The sequence below is a fragment of the Conger conger genome, chromosome 14 (assembly GCF_963514075.1).
Source record: "Conger conger chromosome 14, fConCon1.1, whole genome shotgun sequence".
Classification (NCBI taxonomy): Eukaryota; Metazoa; Chordata; class Actinopteri; order Anguilliformes; family Congridae; genus Conger; species Conger conger.
Window position 1 is genome coordinate 42,899,398 of NC_083773.1, and position 25,446 is coordinate 42,924,843.

Here is a 25,446-nt window from a genome sequence, read left to right on the forward strand (position 1 = left end):
TAAATAACAGTTGACGAGATAAGAAGAAAGAGAGCACTGGTGGATGTTTGGGATCATTGCCCTTCTGTGGCATGAACTTCCAATGAGTTTGAAGTCATTTGATTTAACTTGAGCACATCATATCCTTTGGTACACTTCAGAATTAATTCTGCTGCTGCTGTCAGCGGTTACATTATCAGTGAAGGTAAGTGAACCAATATCTGGGGCAGCTATACTTGCCCCACATTTTGGCACTCTTTGGCATTATCGATCATACAAAGGACAAACTGATTGTACAATTAGGATAACTATCTCACTATCTGGCAATGCTGCAAAGTAAAAATTTTCCTCTCCGTACAAAGTAGCATTCAGGTGCGTTCAGTCACTGCCTCTCATGCACCGATAAGAGAGGGTGTTTAGCCATGGTGGCACTGTGCTTCAACCCCACTGTGCTCTGACTCCTTATTCAATCCCTCACTGTCCAGATGGGGCCTAATGGACAAGATATGGGAACACCCTTATGTTTATTAAGCAAACGTAATTATCTGTGCCGTTTTATCATACATTATTTTCGAATATAATTGGGTCTTTTGGCTGGTGTGTGAAACCTGTGGATTGTGGGGGAAGTTTAAGCTAGTCCTCACAATCTCAATAGGTGGCATACACCAGCCAATAGGAAAATAAAAATAACAGAGATTCTCAGTATGTACATGCATTTGAGAAACTATTTTATTTAGAATAAAACTAAAACCATTAGATTTCGGGTATTTGAGATAAATCCTGAACATTTTTTATTTTGCAAATATGACACTTTGAGACATGGACACTCAGACATGAAGTACTGTATGGTGACTCGACTGCCAGTACAGCGAGAGCCATACCAGACATAAAACCTTACGGAATGATCAGACCCTTTTGTTCAGTCACATTTTAATATATTAGGAAACTAGAACAATCTTAAGGAAGAAAGTGGATGCCCTCCCGAAATGGAAAAGAAAAAAACAAAACAAAAAAAAAGTAATTACAAGTGAAGCATTAATAAATCATGGTATTTCAATTGTCTAACAGTAGCTATTCAAGAACAAAAATAAAAAATGTCACTGACTATTACAGAGTTGAAAAGCTGAATAAGGACTATTCAAATGCATTTACCTGGCTTATCTGCGGGACTGCAATCATCAAGGTACAGGCACGAGGCAGCTACCACAGGGGGTTCCACTGGGGGTCAGAACTGCTTATACACCCACGCTGTGAACTTCCCAAAAACAAAGTCCTGGACAAAACCAACCAAGTCAAGACATGCTGTTGCATTCCAGACTATTTCTGGTGCCGTCTACAGATTGGGCATGATCTGCTGCACACAAGACATTATGGAAAGAGGCCAGTAATGGCTGGAGAACTGAAAGAAGACCATGTTATAATTGTAAGCAGTACAGATATGGGGGGGCCTGTATCAGGAGGCCTGTCCATAGGAGGCGCTACAGTCCTGTGGGCCTTCCTCATCCTCCTCAGTCCAGGTCAGTACAGCTGTGTCCATCACAGGCTAGGTAAGCTGGCAGTCAAACCAAGGAAGTATTAAAAGTTCCCAGTGGATTCATGAAGGTTAATCACAATCAAATGAGAACGTAGGTTTCCCCATCACTTTGAGGCCTATACAAAAGTAATATTCTCTTTTTTTTTTTTTTTTTTTTTGCACTTCCTCATGATGGTTCTGTGTACATGTACCAACAAATTTAAAGGATTAACATGGTGGTTGAATGTGACACTTGCCACTCGTCTTTAGGCAACAAAACAAACTTTTTATTTTATTTTTATTCAGTCGTTCAGCCAGCTAAATAAATATAACCAGGAATAGTCTAACAGTCCTTAAAATGCACTCTAATGCAAGTTAACCTAACGTTAGTCAAATATTTGCATTGCCTTGCCTGGAGGCCAGCGGCGCAAACTGTGGGTAAAGGGAGTGGTTATCCTTGTGTGACGTACTCTGAGGAGAACACTCAACTGGTTGAAAATAGGACCCTAAATTTAAAATGCCTACTTCTACAAAATTGAAGAATGGACAGATTTAATACTTGTTGCGTTTCTTCAATGCCCCCCTGTGCAAATTGCAAATAGAAGCATAGAAAGTGCGACCAACCACCATGTTACCCCTTGAAGAAAAACAAACCCTTTGCTCCTAAAAAAAAAAACAAAAAAACAGAAATAACCTTGGGAGTCCTGAGGCACTGCAAAAGGTAATTTCTTAGGCAGATTAAACTTCTTTCATACTTACACAGGATATGTGTGTGTGAGTGTGTGTCAGAAATAGTGTTACAAAGTTAACATCAAGCAGATCAGTGCTAATGAAGAAACAGATTAGAATGAAACCAGCACAGTAACGACTCCACACAGATGCTCGTTACTGACAGTACCCTGGGTACATTAGCACATACACAGGTCACACCTGAAAGGCGTGCGCACGCACGCACGCACGCACGCGCGCACGCGCACACACACACACACAGCTGAGCAAACCCATCTAGCTTTACTGTACCTGGCCTACTGGCCACCCATAGCCAGATTGTGCCTCCATTTCTGGGAATTCATTCTCACAATGTTAAGATGTACACCCACCCTTTTAATAGATTTACGTCACATACATGAACCACACAAACATGCACAATGAGCGTGATGCATTTGATCCCTAACATTTGTTAAGCGCCGATTTGCCTCTGTCTAACATTTGCCTTTCAAAGTCTAATCTGCCTTACCGAAATTCATCCTGCAATCCAGGGAGGCAGCCATGATAAACGGTTAAAATCTATTTAATTAGATACGCATTAGTTTGTATTAAACATATGCAAGAGGACCTTTCACAGCACTTACTGTATTTAATTTGTACTCTAAATCTAAACGGTTTTTAGTTGGCTATACTTGACAAGCCTGCACAACAACAAGCATCATTACAGTAGATAGCTAGCAAGAAAGCTATTTTAAAACCTAACCTAACTGGGCCATGTAGACTAGCACAGCATTCACCTTGATTAAATTGGCCAAATAGTCAAGGCAAGACATTGCCGTAATTCTCTTTAGTCATAGTTGAGAATCACACATTCATTTAAAGTAAAAAATATATATATCAATTCCCCAATTTCTTGAAAATCTAAATTGAATTGGTATAGAATGAATGAGTGGAGAAAGTGAACAGAAACATAATGACTAATGTGGCCATCATACAGGATGTGTATATTACACACGTCTTGCTCATTCTCTGGCCTGTGTGGAGTTAGCACGTTAGCTTGATTGCTAGCCTGCTCATAAACAACTCGCCCAAACAGTCATGTATTCACACTGGATCCCCTGGAGTATTGAGTACAGAATTTCAGATAATAAAACCACCCCGCTAAAAAGACTGACCGCTCCCACTATGAGGACAAACAGTCTTCTGTAGCTAGCTTCCTAGCTAACGGATTAAAAAAACCAAATAAACCTTTTGAATTTGCTAGCAAGCTCAAACTGCAATGTTCGCAAGCGAGCTAGTCGCGCAGATTTCATGACTTGCAAGATAAAATGGTATGAGCTAATAAGTAAGGCAATAGCCTGCATATACAGTACCAAACTTTTGTTTTCTAACCTTTATGTAGTAATTATGTTTACAGATCAGCTGGTATTTATATATAATTTTGACATTGTGGTATTCCAAACACTTCATTTTTACAGGGTAGGTTGACTGAGCATGCATGCTCTGACAGCAACGCCCTGTTGACACCCCAGGAGTTACCCCAAACTGCACCGCATCTTTGGATTGTGGGAGGAAGAGGAACCACAGGAACGGGAGAACATGCGAACTCCACACAGAAAGGCTCGGCCAGGATTCGAACCCCCCACCTTCCTTGCTGCAGCTGTTACCCACTGCACAACTATGACTCCAAAGTTTGCTTCACTAGGTGAGAAAAGACCGACTTTCCAACAATGTGAACAACAAGTTGAATAGGTTTTTAAAAATATTTTGAGTAAAAAATATTAAATGTAAGAAGGTAAACTGTCACAATGCAATCTCCGCTATCGTGTACAAAATGAAATGTCTGCTAAGATTTAAAACGTTGGTATTTGGTATAATTGGCATTTTTTTGACAATGAAATTTAACAAAACATTAATGTTTCATAAAACTAACACACAGGTGTTTACAATCAAACACTAACCAGATATGCTATGGTAGCCAGTAGGTGCACAGTAATGCAGCTAGCAGCTAATGAGTCGGCATATTATATGTAAAATGAAGCGCAGTGGCACAAATGATCATTTGCAAGTGGAAGCGATTACCTGGGAGCAAAAACAGGTGTGAGCCTGGCCCCCTTGGCTCAGTGAGTCAAAAGATATCTAGAGTGAGCCAACGATATCTAGAGTGAGCCAACGATATCTAGAGTGAGCCAACGATATCTACAGTGAGCCAATGATTTCAGAGCCAACGATATCTAGAGTGAGCCACTGAAACAAGGCCAACCCCCCCAGTTACAGTCACTCAGACCAATAAATAATACAGAAGATACCACAGGAGATGGGCTGACAACAGGAAGTGACATCACAAACCTTCCCCTGATCTCAAAACTTGAAAAAAATTTCAAAATTAAAACCCGAAAATGGTGGGGAGATTTGTAAATCTGCTTTATACTATTAACAGCAGTAGCCAGAAGTGTACACAGGAGGTTTAAGCGGCTGAGAAGAGGCCAAAGCTGGACACACAGGGCCCTGGATCCGCGCCCCTGGATCGCTGCAGGGTCTGCTGGCATCCATCTTGAATTCTGGCCCAAGAAACAAGGTGAGGCGAGTGAAATGTCTAAAAACCTTCTGCAGATGATCAATGAACAGCCAACAGAGTATCAACAGAAACAAGCAAACTCTGCGGACTCTCTAGGACTAAAGTTGGGTCACTTGCCCGAATGCAAAAGCATGAATGTTACAGGGCCAAAAAAAACACCCTTCTTCCTCAGCTGCGTGTTGAAATAAGACTAGGATCAGAGCAGCAGCACAGAAACTAGAGGGGACTGCTTGGTTTTTGTCCTGCCCATGACATCTGATTGACAGCCCTCATCGAGAGCCCAGAGAGCTTCATGGCCGCACCAACCGGAGACAGAAGGAACTGGATTCTACAAGATCCCAACCCTTCCCAGCCTTCAACCTACCGACACGGGGAGCAGTGGCCACCAAGCAGACATTTTACATTCGGCCCGAGAGGAAACGGAGGCTTCTGCCATGCAATTTTAGGCAATTAAAACCCGAAAAGGGAACTGCATCACTTTAACAGTCGGTTGTTGTGAGGGTGGGTATTGGGGTCGTAGTGGGGTCAGGAAGATGGTTTAGAGGGGGGGGGGGAGAGGGGGAGCAGTATAGCCCACGTAGTCTATTATGGCAAGGTGAAAAGGAATTTATCCATTCCCAGTTCATTCCGACACTCCCACAGATCCGGAAGCCGAAGGGGGCTGGGAGTGTGGGAACGGCGAGACCAGGAGTGTGGGAACCCGACTCCGTTCTCACAGCCCCTGTCCCCCCGCCCCCCCGCCCCCTCAGCTGTGTCAGTTTTTAAAGGAGTTCCAGAGGGGCGTCGCCGTCCTGCTCATCATCTGCCGGAGGGGTGGGACTGTGGTGCCACGATGACCTGGGAGGCCCCGTGGGAGGCCCCGGGGGGCCGCTGGCTGCCCATCCCCGCCAGCACGGACATGGCCACCACCTCCGCCGGGGCCCGCTGGCTCAGGCCGTTGGCCCGTCCTCCCGGGCTGGGTGCCAGGGAGCCGTGCTGGATCACCTGGGCCGGGGAGCCCTTGGGTTCCACGGGGTCTTTCGGGCTCTCCTCTCCGACTGAGGGGCAGACAAAACAACGTCAGGCAGGCGGTCTTATATGACTGTAGATGACACTCTCCACCAAGGCTATTCAACTCCAGTCCTCAGGACCCACTTGCCAGAAGACTTTTTTTGTAACCAGGAACCAACACCTCTGATTTAATGATTGAACCAATAAAACCACGACAATGCCGTTGATTCGTTAAATGAGGCGTGAGAGTTCCTGTTGACAACAAAAACATTCTGGCAAGAATGGGGCGACATGGCTCAGGCAGTAAGAGCAGTCGTCTGGCAGTCGGAGGGTTGCCGGTTCGATCCCCCGCCCGGGCTGTGTCGAAGTGTCCCTGAGCAAGACACCTAACCCCTAAATGCTCCTGATGAGCGGGTCGGTGCCTTGCATGGCAGCCAATCGCCGTCGGTGTGTGAGTGTGTGTATGAATGGGTGAATGAGAAGCATCAATTGTACAGCGCTTTGGATAAAGGCGCTATATAAATGCCAAATTTACCAATTTACCAAGTGGGTTCCAGGGACTGGAGTTGAGAAACGCGGCTCTAGACCGGGGCATTCAACACCCGGAGGCCGAGAGGCCACGACGTCTGCAGGTATTTGCTCCAAAAATGCACTCCACCACCTGATTTCACCGACTATTTTACCTGCTTGGCTCATTTGTCATTTGTGAAATCAGGTGGAGTAACACATGGTTGAAGCAAATGCTTGCAGACACTGAGGACCCCGGGACCTGGAGTTGAGTAGCCTGGCTCAAGATAACAGGAAGAAACAAGCCTAGAAGCATAATGCACAGACTTGCAAGCGTGTCAAAGATACTGTGGAAAACGACTGGCCTGCTTGAGCTCCTCTACAGCACCTTGGGGTAATTATACATTCAGATTTCTCTTTTCAAGTCCGCACTAGAAAACATTTCGGTTTCATTACGCAATGTATTTGGTTCAATCTTAGTCGATAAATCCACTAGAGTCTCTCGTCAATACAAAAATGGAAAGAACGAGAAACATGATGGTGTCTGGTACAGTCGTGTCATAATTATCGTTTTTATCCGCCAAGAGGTAAATAACGGGGACGTAGTCCGTGTACGACTACTGGGTTATGGCATATCGGCCTGCCTGTGTGGGAGGGAGGGCTATCGCAGGTTGACAGTAAAAGCCCTGAAACGCCCCGGGGGGTTTGACCGAGCGCTCTCACCCAGGTAAGCGGCCTTCTTCTGGAGAGCGGTCACGGGGCAGTCCTTATGGGCCAGGAGCAGCTGCTTCAGATGGGTCACCTCGTTCCGCAGCACGGTCACCTCGTTCTGACGGGCAAGACGGCACGGGACAGGTTTACACAGAGCCATGAGAGGGAGTGTCGTCCGTCCATTTAACAACAGCTCGCCTGGCAGTCGGGAGGTAGCCGGTTGGATCTCCTCCCCCCTCGGGTGTGTCAAAGTATCCCTTAGCAAGACACCTTAACTCCCAATTGCTCCCAACAAGCTGGTACCTGTTCACCATTGGTGTGTGAGTGTGTGAATGAGAGGCATCAACTGTAAAGTGCTTTGGTTAAAAGGGCTACAGTCCCTGCCAAGAGTATTTAAACAGCAAGGCCAATTCCTTTGTTTTTGCAATACACCAAATCTATTTTTCGTTTGAGATAAAAAGATGAACACGATACAAGAGTTCAGTATTTCAGCTTTTATTTTCTGGTATTTACACATAGATGTGTTAAACTACTTAGAACATAGCACCCATGGTATCAGACCAACCAATTTTTTGGTGAGCAGAAGTATTGGAACAGAGATTACTTAAGTAAATGAAAGTAAATAACACTTAATATTTGGTAGCATTTCCCTTCCTTGCAATAACTGCATTACGGCTGTGACCCACTGACACCACCAAACTGTTGCATTCTTCTTTTGTGAAGCTTTTTTTACTGCAGCCTCTTTCAGTTGTTGTTTTCATGGGGTTTTCCCCTTTAATCTCCTCTTCAGGAGGTGAAATGCATGCTCAAATGGGTTATGGTCTGGTGATTGACTTGACCACTTTTTCCTCCCTAATGAAGTCCATTGTTGTGTTGGCAGTGTGTAATTGAGTAATTTTTGAGTAATTGTCTTGCTGCACGATGAAGTTCCACCCAATTAGTTTGGACTTCACAGATGAGCCTGTACTGAATGTTTTGAATCATGAGCAGATCCCTTCTTTCTCCACACTTTGGCCTTTCCATCATTCGGTAGAGGTTAATCTTGGTCTCATCAGTCCAACCTTGTTCCAGAACTTTTGTGGCTCATCTCTGTACGTCTTGTAATCTCAATGTAATTGTAATCCTGCCTTACTACTGATGAGTGGTTTGCTTCTTGTGGTATAGCCTCTACAGCGGGTAAAATAAGTATTGAACACGTCACCATTTTTCTCAGTAAATATATTTCTAAAGGTGCTACTGACATGGAATTTTCACCAGATGTCGGTAACAACCCATGCAACCCACACATGCAAAGAAATCAAACCTTAGATGTCCATAAATTAAGTTATGTGTAATAAAATGGAATGACACAGGGAAAAAGTATTAACAGTGAGCACTGTTGGGGCCATAATCCGGAAGTGGAAACAACATCATTTCACCATAAACGGGCTACGACCAGGTGCTCCTCGTAAGATTTCTGACAGAGGAGTCAAAAGAATTATCAGAAGAGTTGTCAAGAGCCAAGGACCACTTGTGGAGAGCTTCAGAAAGACCTGGACTTAGCAGGTACAATTGTTTCAAAGAAAACAATAAGCCATGGCCTGTATGCATGCTCACCACGCAAGACTCCATTGCTGAAGAAAAAATGTTGAAGCTTGTTTAAAGTTTGCTGCACAACATTTAGACAACCCTGTGAAATACTGGGAGAATATAGTCTGGTCAGATGAGACCAAAATTGAACTCTTTGGATGCCATAATACACACCATGCTTGGAGGTCAAATGGCACAGCACATTACACAGTGTGACCACACCCGCTGTATATTTCTGGTCTCCAAGTATTCATCGAACATTTGATTGAGATACCTTCTCTTGTGATGTCACTGACTGACATTTTGGGGGTTTCTTTCCACAGCATTCTGTCATCAACTGCTATTGTTTTCCTTGGTCAACCTGTTCAATGTCTGTTACCCAGTACAGCAGTGGATTATTTCTTTTTCAGGACATTCCAAGTTGTTGTGCAATGGCTCTGATATTTTCTAAGCTTCAAAATGGCTTGCTTTTTTTTCTCTCCCAAAGACAGTTCTCTGGTCTTCATGTTGGTTTATCTTTTCTAACAAAAATGAAGTCTTCACAGGCAAAATCCAAGGCTAAAACCAAGAGTAGACATTCAGAACTATTTATTGTTTAACCAATCCATAAATCTAACAGGACACATCTGGGCAACAAGAAACACCACTCAGTTCCAATACCTTTGCTAAAAATTAGGTGGTCTGATACAAACGGTGCTACGTTCTAAGTTGTTTACCAAATCTAGATAAAAATACCAGGAAATAAAAGCTGAAATTTGGATCGATCATCTCATGTAATTACATCTTTTGATATCAAACTCAATTGTCTTCGGTGTATAGCAAAAACAAAGGAATTGGCCTTGCTGTTACAATACTTTTGGAGGGGACTGTACATAAATGCAGTCATTTACCCATCCACGCATTTTCGATTTGACGGATCTAGATATCTGCTGCGGCTCACCCTGATACAACAGACCTCACAGGACAAAGTTTTCGTAGCAGTCATGTTTACATTCGAAAAATTCAACAACAGCGACTCTTTCCAAATATATTCACAGGGTTACTCACGAACATCAAAAACAAGGTCAAAAACTAGTACGCAAACAGTGCGTGACCGTGCACAATCTCACCCAAAGACCAAAGCACTCTGGGGTGCAGTGACAACATTGTATTATAAATGTCACTAACTTCATCCAAGCAGGTAGTAGTGTGTGCCTGGGGGTGTAGGAGGGGTTGGGAGGTGGTGTGAGTGGGAGAGATAGAAGCATAAAACCAAAAGCCGTTGTTAGTTGCCTTTAACAGTCCACACACAACAAAACGGGTTGTGTGTGTCACTTAACATGATATTTTAGTTCAACAACATGTGAGGAACACATGAATGCTGTTTGGCCCTAAAGAGACAGTACACCATGACCATTGTCACATAACAAATGGAGAAATGCACTTAATGTACAGACTCCGTGAGCACAGTCAGGTCACAGAAACTGGCTGTCACAGGCAGACCTGGCTGCCCAGAGACAACAGGCTGTGCTCCTACTGTGATCAAAGCAGCACTCCCTTCCGGAATGCACCAACAGCCAGGACGTACAAAAATGCATTTTGTAAAACAGAGAGAGAGAGAGACATGGAGAGAGAGAAAGAGTGACCACACACTTGCAATTAAAAAGGGCAGACACCACAAATACATGGTTGGCAAAATAAAAATGTGTATGTAGTCACTGCAAGACAAGAGAGGTGGAAACAGATGCACTTTATCCTACATTGTAAAAAATATTTAGAGACTCGGACGCATTGTTTTTAAAATGTATCTGTAATTATAAAAGATTTCCTTTCCCAAAGCAATCAGAAAAAGGTACAAAACCTGCTAGGGCCAACAGCTCCAATAGCTGCAAAGTACATCATTGCTTGCCATAACCTGGGACACTGGTTGACCACCAAGAATCTATTTATTTTGTTCATAATTAGTTTATATTTCTTCTTTCCCTAATTTTCCTTTTTCCTGTATTATTATTATTATTATATAGGCACTCAATGTTGACATTACCACAGGCTAAATTGTTGTAAACACAACATTGTTTGTATTTAATGAGGTTTGTATTCAGATTCAGATTCCTTTCTGTATGTAAGCATTGGCTAAATATACAAATGTATTTCATCCCAAAAAACATTTTGAATTTGAATTTGAAAGAAAGAGAAAGAGAGAGAGAGAGAGAGAGAGAGAGGGAGGGAGGTAGAGAGAGGGAGAGAGAGGAAGGGAGGGAGAGAGAGAGAGAGAGAGGGAGAGAGAGAGAGAGGGAGGGAGGGAGAGAGAGGGAGGGAGAGAGAGAGAGGAGAGACAGAGAGAGCAACAGAGAGAGAGAGAGAGAGAGAGAGAGAGAGGAGAGACAGACAAAGACAGAGGGAGGGAGGGAGGGAGGGGGGGGAGAGAGAGAGAGAGAGAGAGAGAGAGGGAGAGGGAGGGAGGGAGGGAGGGAGGGAGAGAGAGGGAGGGAGGGAGGGAGGGAGAGAGAGGGAGGGAGAGAGAGAGAGACACACGGGACTCACGGACAGATTGACGTTCATGGAGGTGAGTTCCTCGGCCTTCTTCTCCAGAGCCCCGACCCACACTTTGCGCTTCTGCCGGCAGCGGGAGGCGGCGGCCCGGTTCCTCTCCAGGAAGCGCTGCCTGCGCTCGTCCGGGTCGTCATCGCCCGCCCTCCGCCGCCGGCCCCCGGTGGGCTGGGCTGGGGACACCTGGGGGGGACAGGGGGAGGGGGAGGGGGAGGCCCAGTCAATGACGGGGCACTCAATCTGGTTCAGATAGAGCAGTGGTCCTCACTCCTGGTCCAGGGGAGCTGCAGGGTGTGGCTGGTTTTCGTTTTTCGCCTTAATATCAGCAACCATTTCAGCACCCAAGAATCCAGACGAGGTGAGTTAACTGTGTAACCGACTGCTTTAATTGATCAAAAGCCAGCGGCTCTCCAAGACCAGGACCACTGGGCTGGAGCATCTGTGCTTATGTTCAGAGTCCTGGGAACGCATAAACACTTCATCAGTTCCGCACCGTACGGGCCCTGTGCATCCTACATGAGCCAGCTCTTCTGAGGGCTCCAGCGAGTGGCCCTGCTCACGGAGCAGAACAGCACACAGTCATACGGACACATTTACTCAAACTCGGCTCCAGCCACAGACACCCGGCTCCCAGACCAGTCTCAGGCCAGCTTTCTTGGCATCAGAGGAGGGTGGCGACACTCAGACACGACTGGTTCCTACTCCGCTACATACACCAACAACAACAAATATCCTCCAGCAAAATCCCAGGAATCTGTCTTGTTTTCTTTTCCCCACTAAAGTTTTAACTGGCAGTTTTATACATCAAGCTAAAGATATACTCTGGGAGATTCCGTTTCATTCAGTACCTGAGGCTGTATGAGGGTTGGGGTGGGGCAGTACCTGAGGCTGTGTGAGGGTGGGGGTGTTGGGGTGGGGCAGTACCTGAGGCTGTGTTGGGGTGGGGCAGTACCTGAGGCTGTGTGAGGGTGGGGGTGTTGGGGTGGGGCAGTACCTGAGGCTGTGTTGGGGTGGGGCAGTACCTGAGGCTGTGTGAGGGTGGGGCAGTACCTGAGGCTGTGTTGGGGTGGGGCAGTACCTGAGGCTGTGTGAGGGTGGGGCAGTACCTGAGGCTGTGTGAGGGTGGGGCAGTACCTGAGGCTGTGTTGGGGTGGGGCAGTACCTGAGGCTGTGTTGGGGTGGGGCAGTACCTGAGGCTGTGTGAGGGTGGGGCAGTACCTGAGGCTGTGTGAGGGTGGGGCAGTACCTGAGGCTGTGCGGGGCTGGGGGTGTCGGGGTGCTGGGACAGGATCTGGCCCTGCTCCTGTCTCTGGGGCACCATGGGGCTGGAGCCCACAGCCACGCCGCCGCCACCGCCATTCTGCTGGGACACCAGCGCTGCTTTCAACCTCTGAGGGAGAAACAGCAGTCAGCACTCCCACACTTACACACTGAGCATGGGGACAGAACACTAGCTAAAAAAGAAAGGGTAACGTTTTATTTTACACCCGTTACTTTCCTGGTGCCAGTTCATGAGGCAAATATTTTCATTTCAGAGGTGAGCGCTATACAGCGGGCGCTACCAGAGACGGATGGAGGAGGCGTGTCTCACCATCTTGGCGTCGGAGTGAGCGCTGTATCCGGAGGGCGAGGAGGACCCACTGCTAGCTCCGCCCAGCGGGGGACCCGGAATACCGGGAATGTTCGGCACCATGCAGAGCGGCCGGGCCAGCTGAGCAACACGGGCGTAAACACAGAGTCAGCCGCACGGATACAGGAAGGGGCGTAAACACAGAGTCAGCCGCGCGGATACAGGAAGGGGCGTAAACACAGAGTCAGCCGCACGGATACAGGAAGGGGCGTAAACACGGAGTCAGCCGCACGGATACAGGAAGGGGCGTAAACACAGAGTCAGCCGCACGGATACAGGAAGGGGCGTAAACACGGAGTCAGCCGCACGGATACAGGAAGGGGCGTAAACACGGAGTCAGCCGCGCGGATACAGGAAGGGGCGTAAACACGGAGTTAGCCGCACGGATACAGGAAGGGGCGTAAACACAGAGTCAGCCGCACGGATACAGGAAGGGGCGTAAACACAGAGTCAGCCGCGCGGATACAGGAAGGGGCGTAAACACAGAGTCAGCCGCACGGATACAGGAAGGGGCGTAAACACAGAGTCAGCCGCACGGATACAGGAAGGGGCGTAAACACGGAGTCAGCCGCGCGGATACAGGAAGGGGCGTAAACACGGAGTCAGCCGCGCGGATACAGGAAGGGGCGTAAACACGGAGTTAGCCGCACGGATACAGGAAGGGGCGTAAACAGAGAGTCAGCCGCACAGATACAGGAAGGGGCGTAAACACAGAGTCAGCCGCACGGATACAGGAAGGGGCGTAAACACGGAGTCAGCCGCACGGATACAGGAAGGGGGGGGGTTTAACAATCACTGATATTAAACACATTTTCTCTGTCCTTATCACTGATGCAAAAAAAAAAAATCTTCTCCCTGTTAGATGAGATGAAAACCAGTCTAATACCACCTCTGATAGACCAACCCAGTTTTCCGTGCAATATAACAATATTTTGTGATGAACTGGGTCAAACAGCGATATGACCCAAGAAGACTAGGGCAGATAAATTGAGCACACTGATATGACTGTGTTATTGTAGGGACATGGAGACAGTGTGGCACTCACTGATATGACTGTGTTATTGTAGAGACATGGAGACAGTGTGGTACTCACTGATATGACTGTGTTATTGTCGGGACATGGAGACGGTGTGGTACTCACTGATATGACTGAAGCCATCTGGCCGGGGCTGGGGAGCAGGGGCACTGCCTGCCCGTTGGGGAGGTGCATCATCATGGAGTACGGTCCTGTTGGGGATCTGGAGAAAGAGGAGGAGAGCCTAGAGCCGGAGGTACAACTACTGATACTGAAGCGCCACCATAGCCCAAATTACCCCATGGGGGGGGGGGGGGGGGGTATTTGATTGTATAAGCTGAACTAAACAAATGACTTACTTCAGCTTATTATTGCATAGGGGGTTCAACAAGCTACGGAACCATGGGGCTTCACTCTTAGTCAGGGTTTGGTGAGGACTACATGAGGGTTGGTTTTGTTACTTTGTAAAACAGGCAGAGGGTGTGTACTCTTGTTCACGTCACTCTTCAGTAACCAGGCGCGTGACATCACCAGCGAGGGCGTGGCCGGCCTGCGGTACTCACCCCAGCTGACGGTTGGAGGGCGGGGCCTGTGTGATGACAGACGTGGGGGAGGGCAGGGTGGGGTGCAGGGGGTCATAGCCCAGGTGGAGGGGCAGTGAGCCAGGCCGCACAATGGCTGGGGTGGGAGCAGAGCTGACCGTGGGAGTCTGTGGAATGGGCTACCGACACAGCACAGTCAGTACCCCAGCCAGTGTCCCCAGTCTGTACCCCCAGCAGTCAGTACCCCCAGTAGTCGGTACCCCCAGCAGTCAGTACCCCCAGTCTGTACTCCCAGCAGTCAGTACCCCCCGTCAGAACCCCCAGCAGTCAGTATCCCCCAGACAGTCAGTACCCTCAGTCAGAACCCCCGGTCAGAACCCCCAGTAGTCAATATCCCCCAGACAGTAACCCAGTCAGTAACCCAGTCAGCACCCCAGTCAGCACCCCAGTCAGCACCCCAGTCAGCACCCCAGTCAGCACCCCAGTAAGGGTGCTAATTAACATGCTTCTATGAAAGTGTGCGTGGACATTGGCGGAGTGGACAGGGGTTACCGTGGGCTCACTGGACTCTGTGTCGGACATGCTGGAGACGGAGTTGGGGCTGTTGGGAGGGGAGGAGTCCAGCTCCACCGAATTCTCCTGCTTCACCTTCACTTCAGAGGGAGTCTGCAGGGACCACAGACACAGACACTCATTACCCAAACACATTATTATTATTAATTATGTTACTGTTTCACTTCTTGGCAGCCAACTGTTTGTTTGAGAGAAAGTGTGAGAGCAAGCAAGAACATCTCAACTCAGTTAAACTGAATTAGATTGGCATCGTCACGGGCGAGAAACTAAAGCAGCTTTCCAGAGATCCAGATCTGACCCCCCCGCCCCCCCCCCCCCCCCCCACTCAGACCACACTTCAGCAGGCCTGAATCCCAGGACACCACAATGAGAACTACCTCAATTCTGCTTCCCCCATTCATTAGAAGTTCAAAAAGTAATCTGAATTTCTCGCCCCCAAACCAGCTGAAACAAAGCCTTCGCAGCACCGACGAGACCGCGGGGCTCACCGGGTGTTTGGCCGTCTTGTTGTTGTTGTCGTCGTCCTCCTGGGCCTTGCGGAACTCCTGCTCGAAGGAGCTGGCCAGCTCGCTGAAGAGCCCCACCTCCTCGCAGTTCTTCAGGAACCGCGTGGGCGTGGGCGTCTGGTCTGGGGCGGAGGAGAGAACAGTCACTCTCCACGATCTGCTCGACCGTCAGCATGGCGCTGCCAGACCCACTCAAACGCCCGAGCGCAAACTAAGCAGCCACTGCGGTTAGTTAGCCCTATTTATGGAATTTCATGCATTTTTCTGTTACTGGATAATTTCGGGTAGGCTTGTCAATACGGTGAGAGACACGAGCGAGACATGAGTAAGCCCCGTGGACTCGGATCGAATTCGACCCGTGCCAGTGCGGACTGTGGCAGCCTAATTTGCTTGATGTGGCTCAGGCGTATGGGAGGAACACAGTCTGTGGGGATATAGCACTATCGCGTGAGCGACTCCGGCTTTTGTCATTTAGTTATGCTTGTTTTGCAACAACAATATTCTATTTTTAAAAAATGGTTTAATCTAATATTCCGAAGCTGCATTGCTTTATTCCCTATTATTAGCCATCTACTCCTGTTGTTGTCTGTTGTTATAATTATTCATATTCATTATTATAGTTGACTACTGAAGAACTATAATGCTTTAATATCAACAGCCAAATAATACATACATTTTATAGACCCACACTCACCTGCAATTATGACCGAGTCGGTCCTGGCAGGTCCGAATTTGAGGGTCATCTCATGCTTGTGTTTGTGGACGGCAAGGTGGTCTTCATTTGTGAACCTCTGAGAACAAAGAACAAAATTCATTATGTCAGTGGGAGAGAGAAAGAACCAGAGAACATGAATAAAACAGAATTTAGCCTATATGGTTATGGCTTTTAAGACTGGATACTTGGGGTTTCAAGGTGACCATTTTCTGACCAGATAAAAATAGGATTTTATTCAAAGAAGAAAACAAGACCTTGTTGATCCAGGCTACTGGTTTGCTCAGTAAACATACTTCCTATTGATTGTACCACAGCCACATAATAATATTTAAAATCCAGTAAATCAAGAAGTAATGGTTATTTCCATATGCCGTCATATACCACTTTTTCCATGTTTCCTCATAGTTCCACCAAATCATGGAAATATGGACAAACAAATGCATGGTCTGCTGAACAGGTCATGATAATCTAATAATGTTTATTACAATTGAATGGCTATAATTGGGCTTACAACAAGAAATACAAAGACAACCAACTGTAACTTCTGGGTAATATAACCTCAATTTGAACCCAGTCTCCCAGACATTTACATTCCAAGTGTTCTGCAGAGGAAGGTGGCAGCCACAGGTGAACAGCTGCACAGACAGGTGAACAGCTGCACAGACAGGGGAACAGCTGCACAGACAGGGGAACAGCTGCACAGACAGGGGAACAGCTGCACGGACAGGTGAGCAGCTGCACAGACAGGTGAACAGCTGCACGGACAGGTGAGCAGCTGCACAGACAGGTGAACAGCTGCACAAACAGGTGAACAGCTGCACAGACAGGTGAGCAGCTGCACAGACAGGTGAGCAGCTGCACAGACAGGTGAGCAGGTGAAAGCAGGTACTTACCTGTCCACAGCCAGGGGCAGTGCAGACGAACGGCCGGTCGTCCCCCATGTTTTTGACGTACCTGCAGCGTTACTGATGGAAAGAAGATGAAGAAAGATTTTTTTCTTTTGTCCAATTTTTTCTTCTGTTTATCCACTACAAATCTCAGTACGCCCAGTCGGTACTCCCAGTCGCTATCAAACAAACTAAATAAATATATTTGTGTTCCATTTTATTGAAAAAAATAAATAAAGGGCCGACACCTATTCAGGATTTCCACAGCACTGGTTCTTAAACTTTTGGGATATATTGGGAGTTTGGGACACAACTTACAAATTTAGCACCCTTCAAGGACCCGTCAAACACATACTAGCATATTAATTTATGCTATTTTGGACCTGAGCTGTGCAGAACAGAAGATCTTTTTCATTCCTATTCATCCCCTCCCTTTAGGTGCCCAGTGTGCATGTTGTGGTGCCAAAAACCCCCACAGTCAAACATGGCTGCCTCCGTGAACAGGCTTCTCATACCACTGAGCAGCCTCCATAAGAATCCACAGAACCAGTAAGTGGAAACTGCCTCCAGTTCTTATACATCTCTATATCTCTATGCATAAGCCCCATGCCATGCAGCTGTATCAACTTGCATGACGCTTGAGTCTATACCAAGGGTGTTTAAAAAAAAAAAAAAAAAATTTAAAAAAAAAGGAACAGCCGTTACATATTGTACTCAATCATCTGGAATCACTCCAATGTTGCAGTCAAAAATATGACACAGCATTCTATGCAAGATCTATTCGAGATCACATTCAACTAAAATCCTGACAGTGAATGAAAGTTAACCCCTTAAGTCTCAGCAGGGTTGAGTTTTTTTTGCATTCATTAATTTGTTTTTTTAAGGGTGCAATTTTCAATCACTATGGTAACAGGATATACTGTTTGAATCATTAAAACTCACAGTTCTTAAGAAACCTATTTTAAGATGCCACTGCTTTAGCGACAACAGTTCCTTATTTTGTAACATATGGGTGGTAAAGCAAGTGTGAGAGGACCTTGCATTCTCTGCATTTTGGAAATGCACATACTACGAGAACTAAGCTAATGTCAGTGCCCTTTTCATGACAGGTGTCCAGCCGGCCAATAGCATAATGGCTTCTCGCTCTAAAAATGTGCTAAAACGAGAAACGTTGATAGAAATTCTAAGTAAGCAATGGACATTCCGTGGAACAATGATCATTGTTGTCCGTTTCACCATTGTATACTCCTACTCCTACAAAAGAAATGTGATTATCCACATTTATTATAGGCTCTCTCAAACATGATGAGATCAGTATTTCTAACGTAGTTGCAGAGAAAATGTGTTACCCCCATCCGTGGGCAATAAAATTCAGTATAACTTCAGCTCATCAAAGAACCGAACACGAGAACATTATGGAAGTGATGACTAAAAAGCCATTTAGCTAATGACATTACGTTTCCAACGATCTATCATTTGTTAGGCTTGCATAAAATAACACACCATTTTTCCCCTGCATAAAGAAACTGTAGCATTTTCAATACGCACATGATGTCTGTTGTACATCTGGAAAAACAGTTCTTGAGATTTTATGCCAAAAAAGGTTTACGTTTTACAACAATGTATTTTGCAATGCCTATGTCGAAATACAAGACTTCCTTTCCTCTTATCCGAGTAAATATTTCTTAGGAAGAGAGTGGAAACACCGTTGACAACACAATAGAGGGCATTTTCAGTGATGTGACCCCATTTTATATCGGTGAGCATCTAAATACATTCACAAAATATTTTATTATTATTCAATATGCTTACAAATAAGGAGGAAAACTGCCTAGGCATTGATTTGATGATATTTTCTGGTGATATTGTCCTCAAATTTAAAAGGAGATTTGTCAAGTGTTGTGACTTGTCTCCATTGTGTTCTAAGTGCACCAGCCACAGCTACAATAATCTGTATCTAGTCAAAAACAGGCTTACACTTCCACACTTCACTGTGTTTGGGCCTCTGTAATTTTGTTTTAGTAATATTTGGAGTAATTCTGACTCTGGGAAAACAAACCCCAAAGGGTTACCTTTCAGAGGAGACCAGAATTATGTCTTTTCTCAAAAGAGCTCAAGAATAATAACCATTTTATTTTGGTAAATTAGGATTAACATATCAAGGAAAATATTTCTACAACAAATAAATTAATTTATTTCCAACTTCAAATAGCAAAAAGGTTTAATCAACAAGTTTCAAACATATATTCTCGAGGCTATCACTCCCTCATATAATAAACATAATGGTAGGCATCACATTAAGGCTACAGATTGCTTTACTAACTTAATTCTGGAAATAATGTCTTCACCCGTTTTCAACCACATTCATGTCGATGTAACCAACAAACAGATAATTACCTCAAAAAAATGCATTTCGGATTGATGGCTTGGGTTGAGATGCAAGACTCAAGCACTCAAGAGACTACTCATTCCACACGTACTGTATATCAAAGCACATCGCCATCTTTATGCTTGGAGATTTGTTGTAAAAAAAAATTTTATGCATTAGAACTTATTTAACTGTCAACCATTTTTTTCTTTCAGATGTTTCCTGTCTTCTGACCTTATCATAAGTTTGAAGTCCCTTTCGCCACAAACTGGGCCTGCATATTTCATGAAATACTCAAATGAATAGAATTCTTATTACACCAAATACGAAATATTTCATGGTTCATGTTATAGAGTATATACATTAACAAATATACATTTCCCCTATGTTCCCGATGCAAACTAGGTCTCCCGGGAATGAGCACGGTGCGTGGGGCTTTGTGTGCATTGACCACAGTTTCCCCGTGGACCTTCTCATACCGCTATGCGAGGAATGGGTTGTTGCGTGAAGATTTGTTTATGTGTGCATCTTCGTCTACTGGGTTTTAATAAAGTCAGAAGAAAATAATAAAACATCTGAAGGAAAAAAATGGGTTGAGAATTAAATTATTATCATTTTAATGTGTACAGTATTGCGGTGACAGGGACCCCAAACAGTGAGAATCTAAATCAACAAAACTGTGAGCGAGCCTGTGTGGATACGGGCGTTTGTTTGTCTAATTAATAGCATTCAACTGATAGCGAGGAAATCGCACCCTGTGCCTAGCAAGACTGGTGATTAATGGTATAGTGGTCCAATTTAACATGAGCAAAGTTGGGAGACATTTGCCGCTGGGGAAAATAGAAAGACCACACTCACGCTAGTAACACAAACAATTGCAGCTTCGACGTTAATGTAAGTTAAACTGTGGATTGTGGTGAACAATTATCATCGGGTAACTTGTCTTGGTTTACTTTCCAGTTTAAGTGTCATTGCGAAATTAATTTTAAAAAATGTATTCTACGCCAGTTAGCTAGCTTACTGGCAGACAACCTAAATAACAAATTAACCAGGTAGCTAGCTTGTTTTTAACAGCTACCTGGTAGCTAACTAGCAACCAGCTAGAATTCGTCAAGACCATCATGATTTGACCCTGCCCTAATCCACTAAACATCCGCCTATTTTTTCTCTCCGATTGGTCTTATTACAGAGGAACAGTAAAAGCCCACCTGCTCATTGGGCGGGTACCTGTCAATAGTGACTCATAGTTGAATATAATTGGGTTCTCAGAGTGCCTATCAATGGTTGGAATTTCCCCCTCCACCAAGTGTCTCAACCTAGCAGGCCCCGTGCAATGGCAAATGTGCCACAACAAACCCCACAGCCAGTCACCATGCTTGAAGAGCCACTGTCCTAACGGCAAACACAAAACACACACACAACTGTCTCGCAAGTCACATTACAAAACATGTCACGGTGTGAAAAAGCGAAATGGAGATGACGGCAGAAATCGATAGAGCGGAGTTAAAAACATAACAAGCTAGCTAGCTAGCAAACGTTAGCTTGTCACTTAGCTTGTGACCGCGACTGAGAAACATCATGAGGCTGTCATTGTCCCGCTAATATCTCGCCGATACTTGCGGAGCCTCTCTGCACGGATTCTGGATGATTTACAACCGAATGTTTTGTCACTAGTCCATAAAGTATTTACAGACTCACCCAAGAGCCCCTCTCTCACCCTCTTCCCTCTATCCACTGGAATCCGACACTCTCCTCTTCGTGAAATCTCGCGAGATTCAAAGTTAATGAGGGAGGGGCCAGGCCATTGAACTGTAATATTCAATGGGGCAGACAGTGAAGCGCCTAAGACCAACACATACTGTGCTTGATGTCAGAAAGTTCTCTCAAATCACGGGCCTTCCCACAGGATAATGACCCAAAACACACAGCTAAAAGCACCCAAGAATGGATAAGAAGACATTGGACTATTCTGAAGTAGCCTTCTATGAGTCCTGATCTGAATCATATCGAACATCTATGGAAAGAGCTGAAACCTGCAGTCTGGAGAAGGCACCCATCAAACCTGAAACTGCTCCAGCAGTCTGCTCAGGAAGAGCGGGCCAAAATACCTGCTAACAGGTGCAGAAGTCTCACTGAGAGTTACAGAAAGCTTTTGATTGCAGTGATTGCCTCTAAAGGTTGTGCAACCAAAGAAAACCTCATCGGTCAATGTTTCAGCATACATTTCACTATGTGTAGTAGTGAAGAAGAAGAACATTTTTGTATTTTTTTATCGTAACCACAGCAAAGCAGTCCATGATTGCGAGGGAGGGGGAAAGGGGGAGACTCCATCAAGGATACGGACGACAGAATTTGTGCTGGGGATGTTATGAAAATGAAGAAGAGCGCTCCTGGATCTGCTAGAGGTGTCACCAGCCAGGGAGCAAACGCACAACCTCAATCACTGAGAGGAAAGTGTGAATTTCAGTTCACAACAATATTTTTGCATGGTGACAATTAATAGTTGACAAGTCACTTACCAATAAGCCACCGATCTCCATGAGCAACTTGAGCAATTATTTTGTCCCAAAACAATATTATAAATAATGTTATAATAATAATCTTATTGTAGGATTATACGATAGCCTCAATCAGCAATTTAGCTTAACATCATTGTACTGTATTGATAAATTGACAATTATATAATAATTTGAATACAGGATAACCGCGGGCTAACTTCAATATGGTCATACATTATGGAGGTTATTTTTAAAGATAATTTATATACACTCACCGAACACATTATTAGGAACATTTTTACTTAATTGCATGAATAAGTAGGTGTAATAATCTAATCAGCCAATTGTATGGCAGCAGTGCAATGCATACAATCATGTAGATCCGGGTCCGGAGCTTCAGATAATGTTCACATCGACCATCAGAATGAGGAAAAAATATGATCTAAGTGACTTTGACCATGGAATGATTGTTGGTGGCAGACAGGGTGTGGTTTGAGTATCTCAGAAACTGCTGATCTCTATAGTCTCGATAGTATGCAAAGAATGGTGCGCAAAAAAAAAATCCAGTGAGCAGCAGTTCTGCAAACAGAAATGCCTTGTTAATGAGAGACGTCTGAGGAGAATGGCCAGATTGGTCAAAGCTGACAGGAAGGTGACAGTAATGCAAATAACCACACATTACAACAGTGGTATGCAGAAGAGCATCTCTGAACACACAACGCATCATAACTCTCAGTGGATAGACTACAGCAGTAGAAGTCTAAAAAATAAGTCTAATAAATACATAAGAAAGTGCTCACTGAGTGTATATAGCCTATATGTATCTGTGAGTATTCAAACTGAGAAATTGTCATGACATATACCATCCATTGATCAAAAACTGCAGGTTAAGTGTACATGATTTGTACGAGAGGTTGAGTCCACATGTAAATTTTGGTCGTACCAAAGAAAGAATTCCAAATACAAGCAAATTGGTGAAAATGGCAATTTCCCTTAAATCACCCGTACAAGCGATTTAATAACAAATATTTGTTCGAGTGGTTCTTGCATGAGACCTATCGATTGCATTCTATAGTAAACCGACATTCAATACCTTGTCATGCAAAGTCACAATTTAACATCCCCAAACCAACCTGCATTACTTTCCACAAGGAATCAACTACATGTAAGAAACGGTGAATTCATCATTACATTACATTACATTACATTACATTAATGGCATTTGGCAGACGCTCTTATCCAGAGTGAAGTACAACAAAGTGCATACCCATAACCAGGGATAAGTGCGCTGAAAGCCCTTGAGGGAAGTACAATTTCAACTGCTACCTGTACAACAACGATAAGGACCAGGGCCTATTTGATTTTATTTATTTTATTTTTTAAACAAACAAATAAACAAACAACAAAGCAAAAGTGACCAAACTTAACTAGCCAAACACTGCTTACCTAGCCAAACTAAAAATACCGATACACAAACAAGTAAATCACAGAAAGACAACAATTAAGGTTCACAGGGAGGTAGGGAGGGACGGGGAGACGGGGTGCTGCTTGAAGAGGTGTGTCTTCAGCTTGCGCTTGAAGGTGGGAATAGATTCTACAGTTCTGACCTCAACGGGGAGTTCATTCCACCACCAGCGAGCCAGAACAGACAGTAGTCGTGAGCGTGAGGTGGAAGTTAGGAGAGGGGGAGGTGCCAAGCAGCCTGTGGGGGCTGAACAAAGAGGTCTGGCAGGGGTGTAAGGTCTGATGATCTTTTGTAGGGAAGCTGGGGAAGACCCCTTAACTGCTTGGAAGGCTAGCACCAATGTTTTGAATTTGATGCGAGCCATGACAGGCAGCCAGTGGAGGGAAGTAAGCAGGGGGGTGACGTGAGTATTTTGGAAGGTTGAAGACCAGACGAGCTGCTGCTGGATAAGTTGGAGGGGTCTGATGGCGAACGCTGGGAGGCCAGCCAAGAGGGAATTGCAGTAGTCCAGGCGGGACAGAACCATCACTTGGACCAGGAGATGGGTCAAGTAGGGGGTGAGAAAGGGGCGGATTCTCCGTATGTTGTATAGGAATAACATGCATGACCGGGTCACCGCCGCAATGTTCTCGGAGAGGGACAGTCTGCTGTCCATCACCACGCTGAGGTTCCTTGCACAGGGTGATGGCGTGAGTGTGGTATCCCCGAGGGAAATGGAGAGATCCAGATAGGGAGAGGTATTAGCAGGGATGAATATCATTTCAGTCTTACCTGGGTTGAGCTTTAGATGGTGGTTGTCCATCCAGCTCTGGATGTCATTCAGGCAAGCAGAGAGACGGGCTGAAACCTGTGTATCAGATGGTTAAATACTTTTTTACAAAAGTATTTAATTTCCACCGATCAAATGGAATTTCCTAATGAGAAAAATGGAATTAGCAACAGAAGCAGTTGTATTATTGTACTATTCCTAGAGCAACAGAAGCAGTTGTATTATTGTACTATTCCTAGAGCAACAGAAGCAGTTGTATTATTGTACTATTCCTAGAGCTCTTCTCCTGATGACAATGCAACAGCCTTAAGCAGCCAAAGCACCTTGTGCATTTACAACATATATGTAAAGTTATATAGCTATAATTACATCTACCTGGTTAGCTAGCAATACAATCTGAAACCAAAGCCTATAGAGAAAGCCGTGCCACTGCAATGAAAGGAAAGCGTGCAGTGCTGTACTTTGACCATTAGGGGGTGACATTGCTGCTGAACAGAGCAGAATGCATGGCAGTCAATATTTTCAAGTAACTGAATTATTGTCATTGATACACAGTGTAAGGGAACTAATTTCTAATTCACCATTGGGCCAGAGGGAACTTAAAAAGACCAGGCCTGGTCTAGAGATAAGAAACGGAGAGACAGAACTGGGGGATCAGCCGTGTGTGTGTGTGTGTGTGTGTGTGTGTGTGTGTGTGTGTGTGTGTGTGTGTGTGTGTGTGTGTGTGTGTGTGTGTGTGTGTGTGTGTGTGTGTGTGTGTGTGTGTGCGTGTGTGCCTCTCAATAGGGGTGGCCTGACAGACCTCATGCTGGGATCCTGCTTTAAGACCCCAAGCTTTTTTGCTTTTTTGGTAGAATTGGAAGTTAACATTTGTACATTTGGATAAGGGTTGATCCAACAGGTTGCCAGGGCCATAATGGTGGACATAATTGACCGTGGCAAAGGTAAGACCTACTGCCCTCCATTGCAGTCATTACCTATTGCAGTAGACATTTAGCAGATGCCCTTATCCAGAGCGACGTATAACGAAGTCCAGATTGAACACAGGAACAAGTGTGACGTAGACCCTAGAAAACAGTACGGTTCCGAGTCCTAGCGTGACCGTATAGATACAATTGGAACCCTTGAAGAATACATCAACTTACCAACCCGCATACCGTGGTTGGCAGCTAGAATGCTCCGAGCACAACAATAACTATATATAAGTGCTATTATGATCTAAATCATAGATGCTTGCGAGTGCCTGTGGAACGCATGATCCGGAGCGTTAAGCAAAACAAACCATTGGACACGTTCATTCCACTTTCCACTGGGGGACATATTAATCCATTCAATCAGGGAAAGCTACGGGCCAAATGGGAATGCGCAACAGAAAATAAAGAAATGGCCTCAAT

General features: G+C 45.1%; 1 protein-coding gene across 2 annotated transcripts; it reads right to left on the minus strand.

Moving 5' to 3' along the window:
* Window positions 1-746: 746 nt before the first annotated feature.
* On the minus strand, window positions 747-21,096 carry LOC133110009 (cyclic AMP-dependent transcription factor ATF-7-like). 2 transcript variants are annotated; one of them, XM_061219820.1, is made up of 12 exons: window positions 21,019-21,096; window positions 16,959-17,030; window positions 16,045-16,141; window positions 15,333-15,472; window positions 14,824-14,937; window positions 14,293-14,438; window positions 13,856-13,952; window positions 12,676-12,795; window positions 12,331-12,474; window positions 11,079-11,267; window positions 6,999-7,104; window positions 747-5,815 (listed from the first exon to the last, which is right to left on the minus strand). In XM_061219820.1, the coding sequence occupies exons 2-12, from the start codon at window positions 17,004-17,006 to the stop codon at window positions 5,577-5,579; spliced, it is 1,440 nt and encodes a 479-aa protein (XP_061075804.1). In that variant the 5' UTR covers window positions 17,007-17,030; window positions 21,019-21,096; the 3' UTR covers window positions 747-5,576. The 2 variants fall into 2 exon arrangements, with proteins under 2 accessions (XP_061075804.1, XP_061075803.1); XM_061219819.1 differs by having other exon boundaries at window positions 14,293-14,450.
* Between the last annotated feature and the right edge of the window lie 4,350 nt (window positions 21,097-25,446).

Excerpts from the sequence above, each read along its gene's own strand:
- LOC133110009 (XM_061219819.1), bottom strand. The coding sequence starts at position 17,006 with ATGGGGGACGACCGGCCGTTCGTCTGCACTGCCCCTGGCTGTGGACAG. Across the intron at positions 15,473-16,044 it reads CGACTCGGTCATAATTGCAG|ACCAGACGCCCACGCCCACG; the intron begins GTGAGTGTGGGT and ends CCTCCGCCCCAG. Across the intron at positions 14,938-15,332 it reads ACAAGACGGCCAAACACCCG|ACTCCCTCTGAAGTGAAGGT; the intron begins GTGAGCCCCGCG and ends TGGTCCCTGCAG.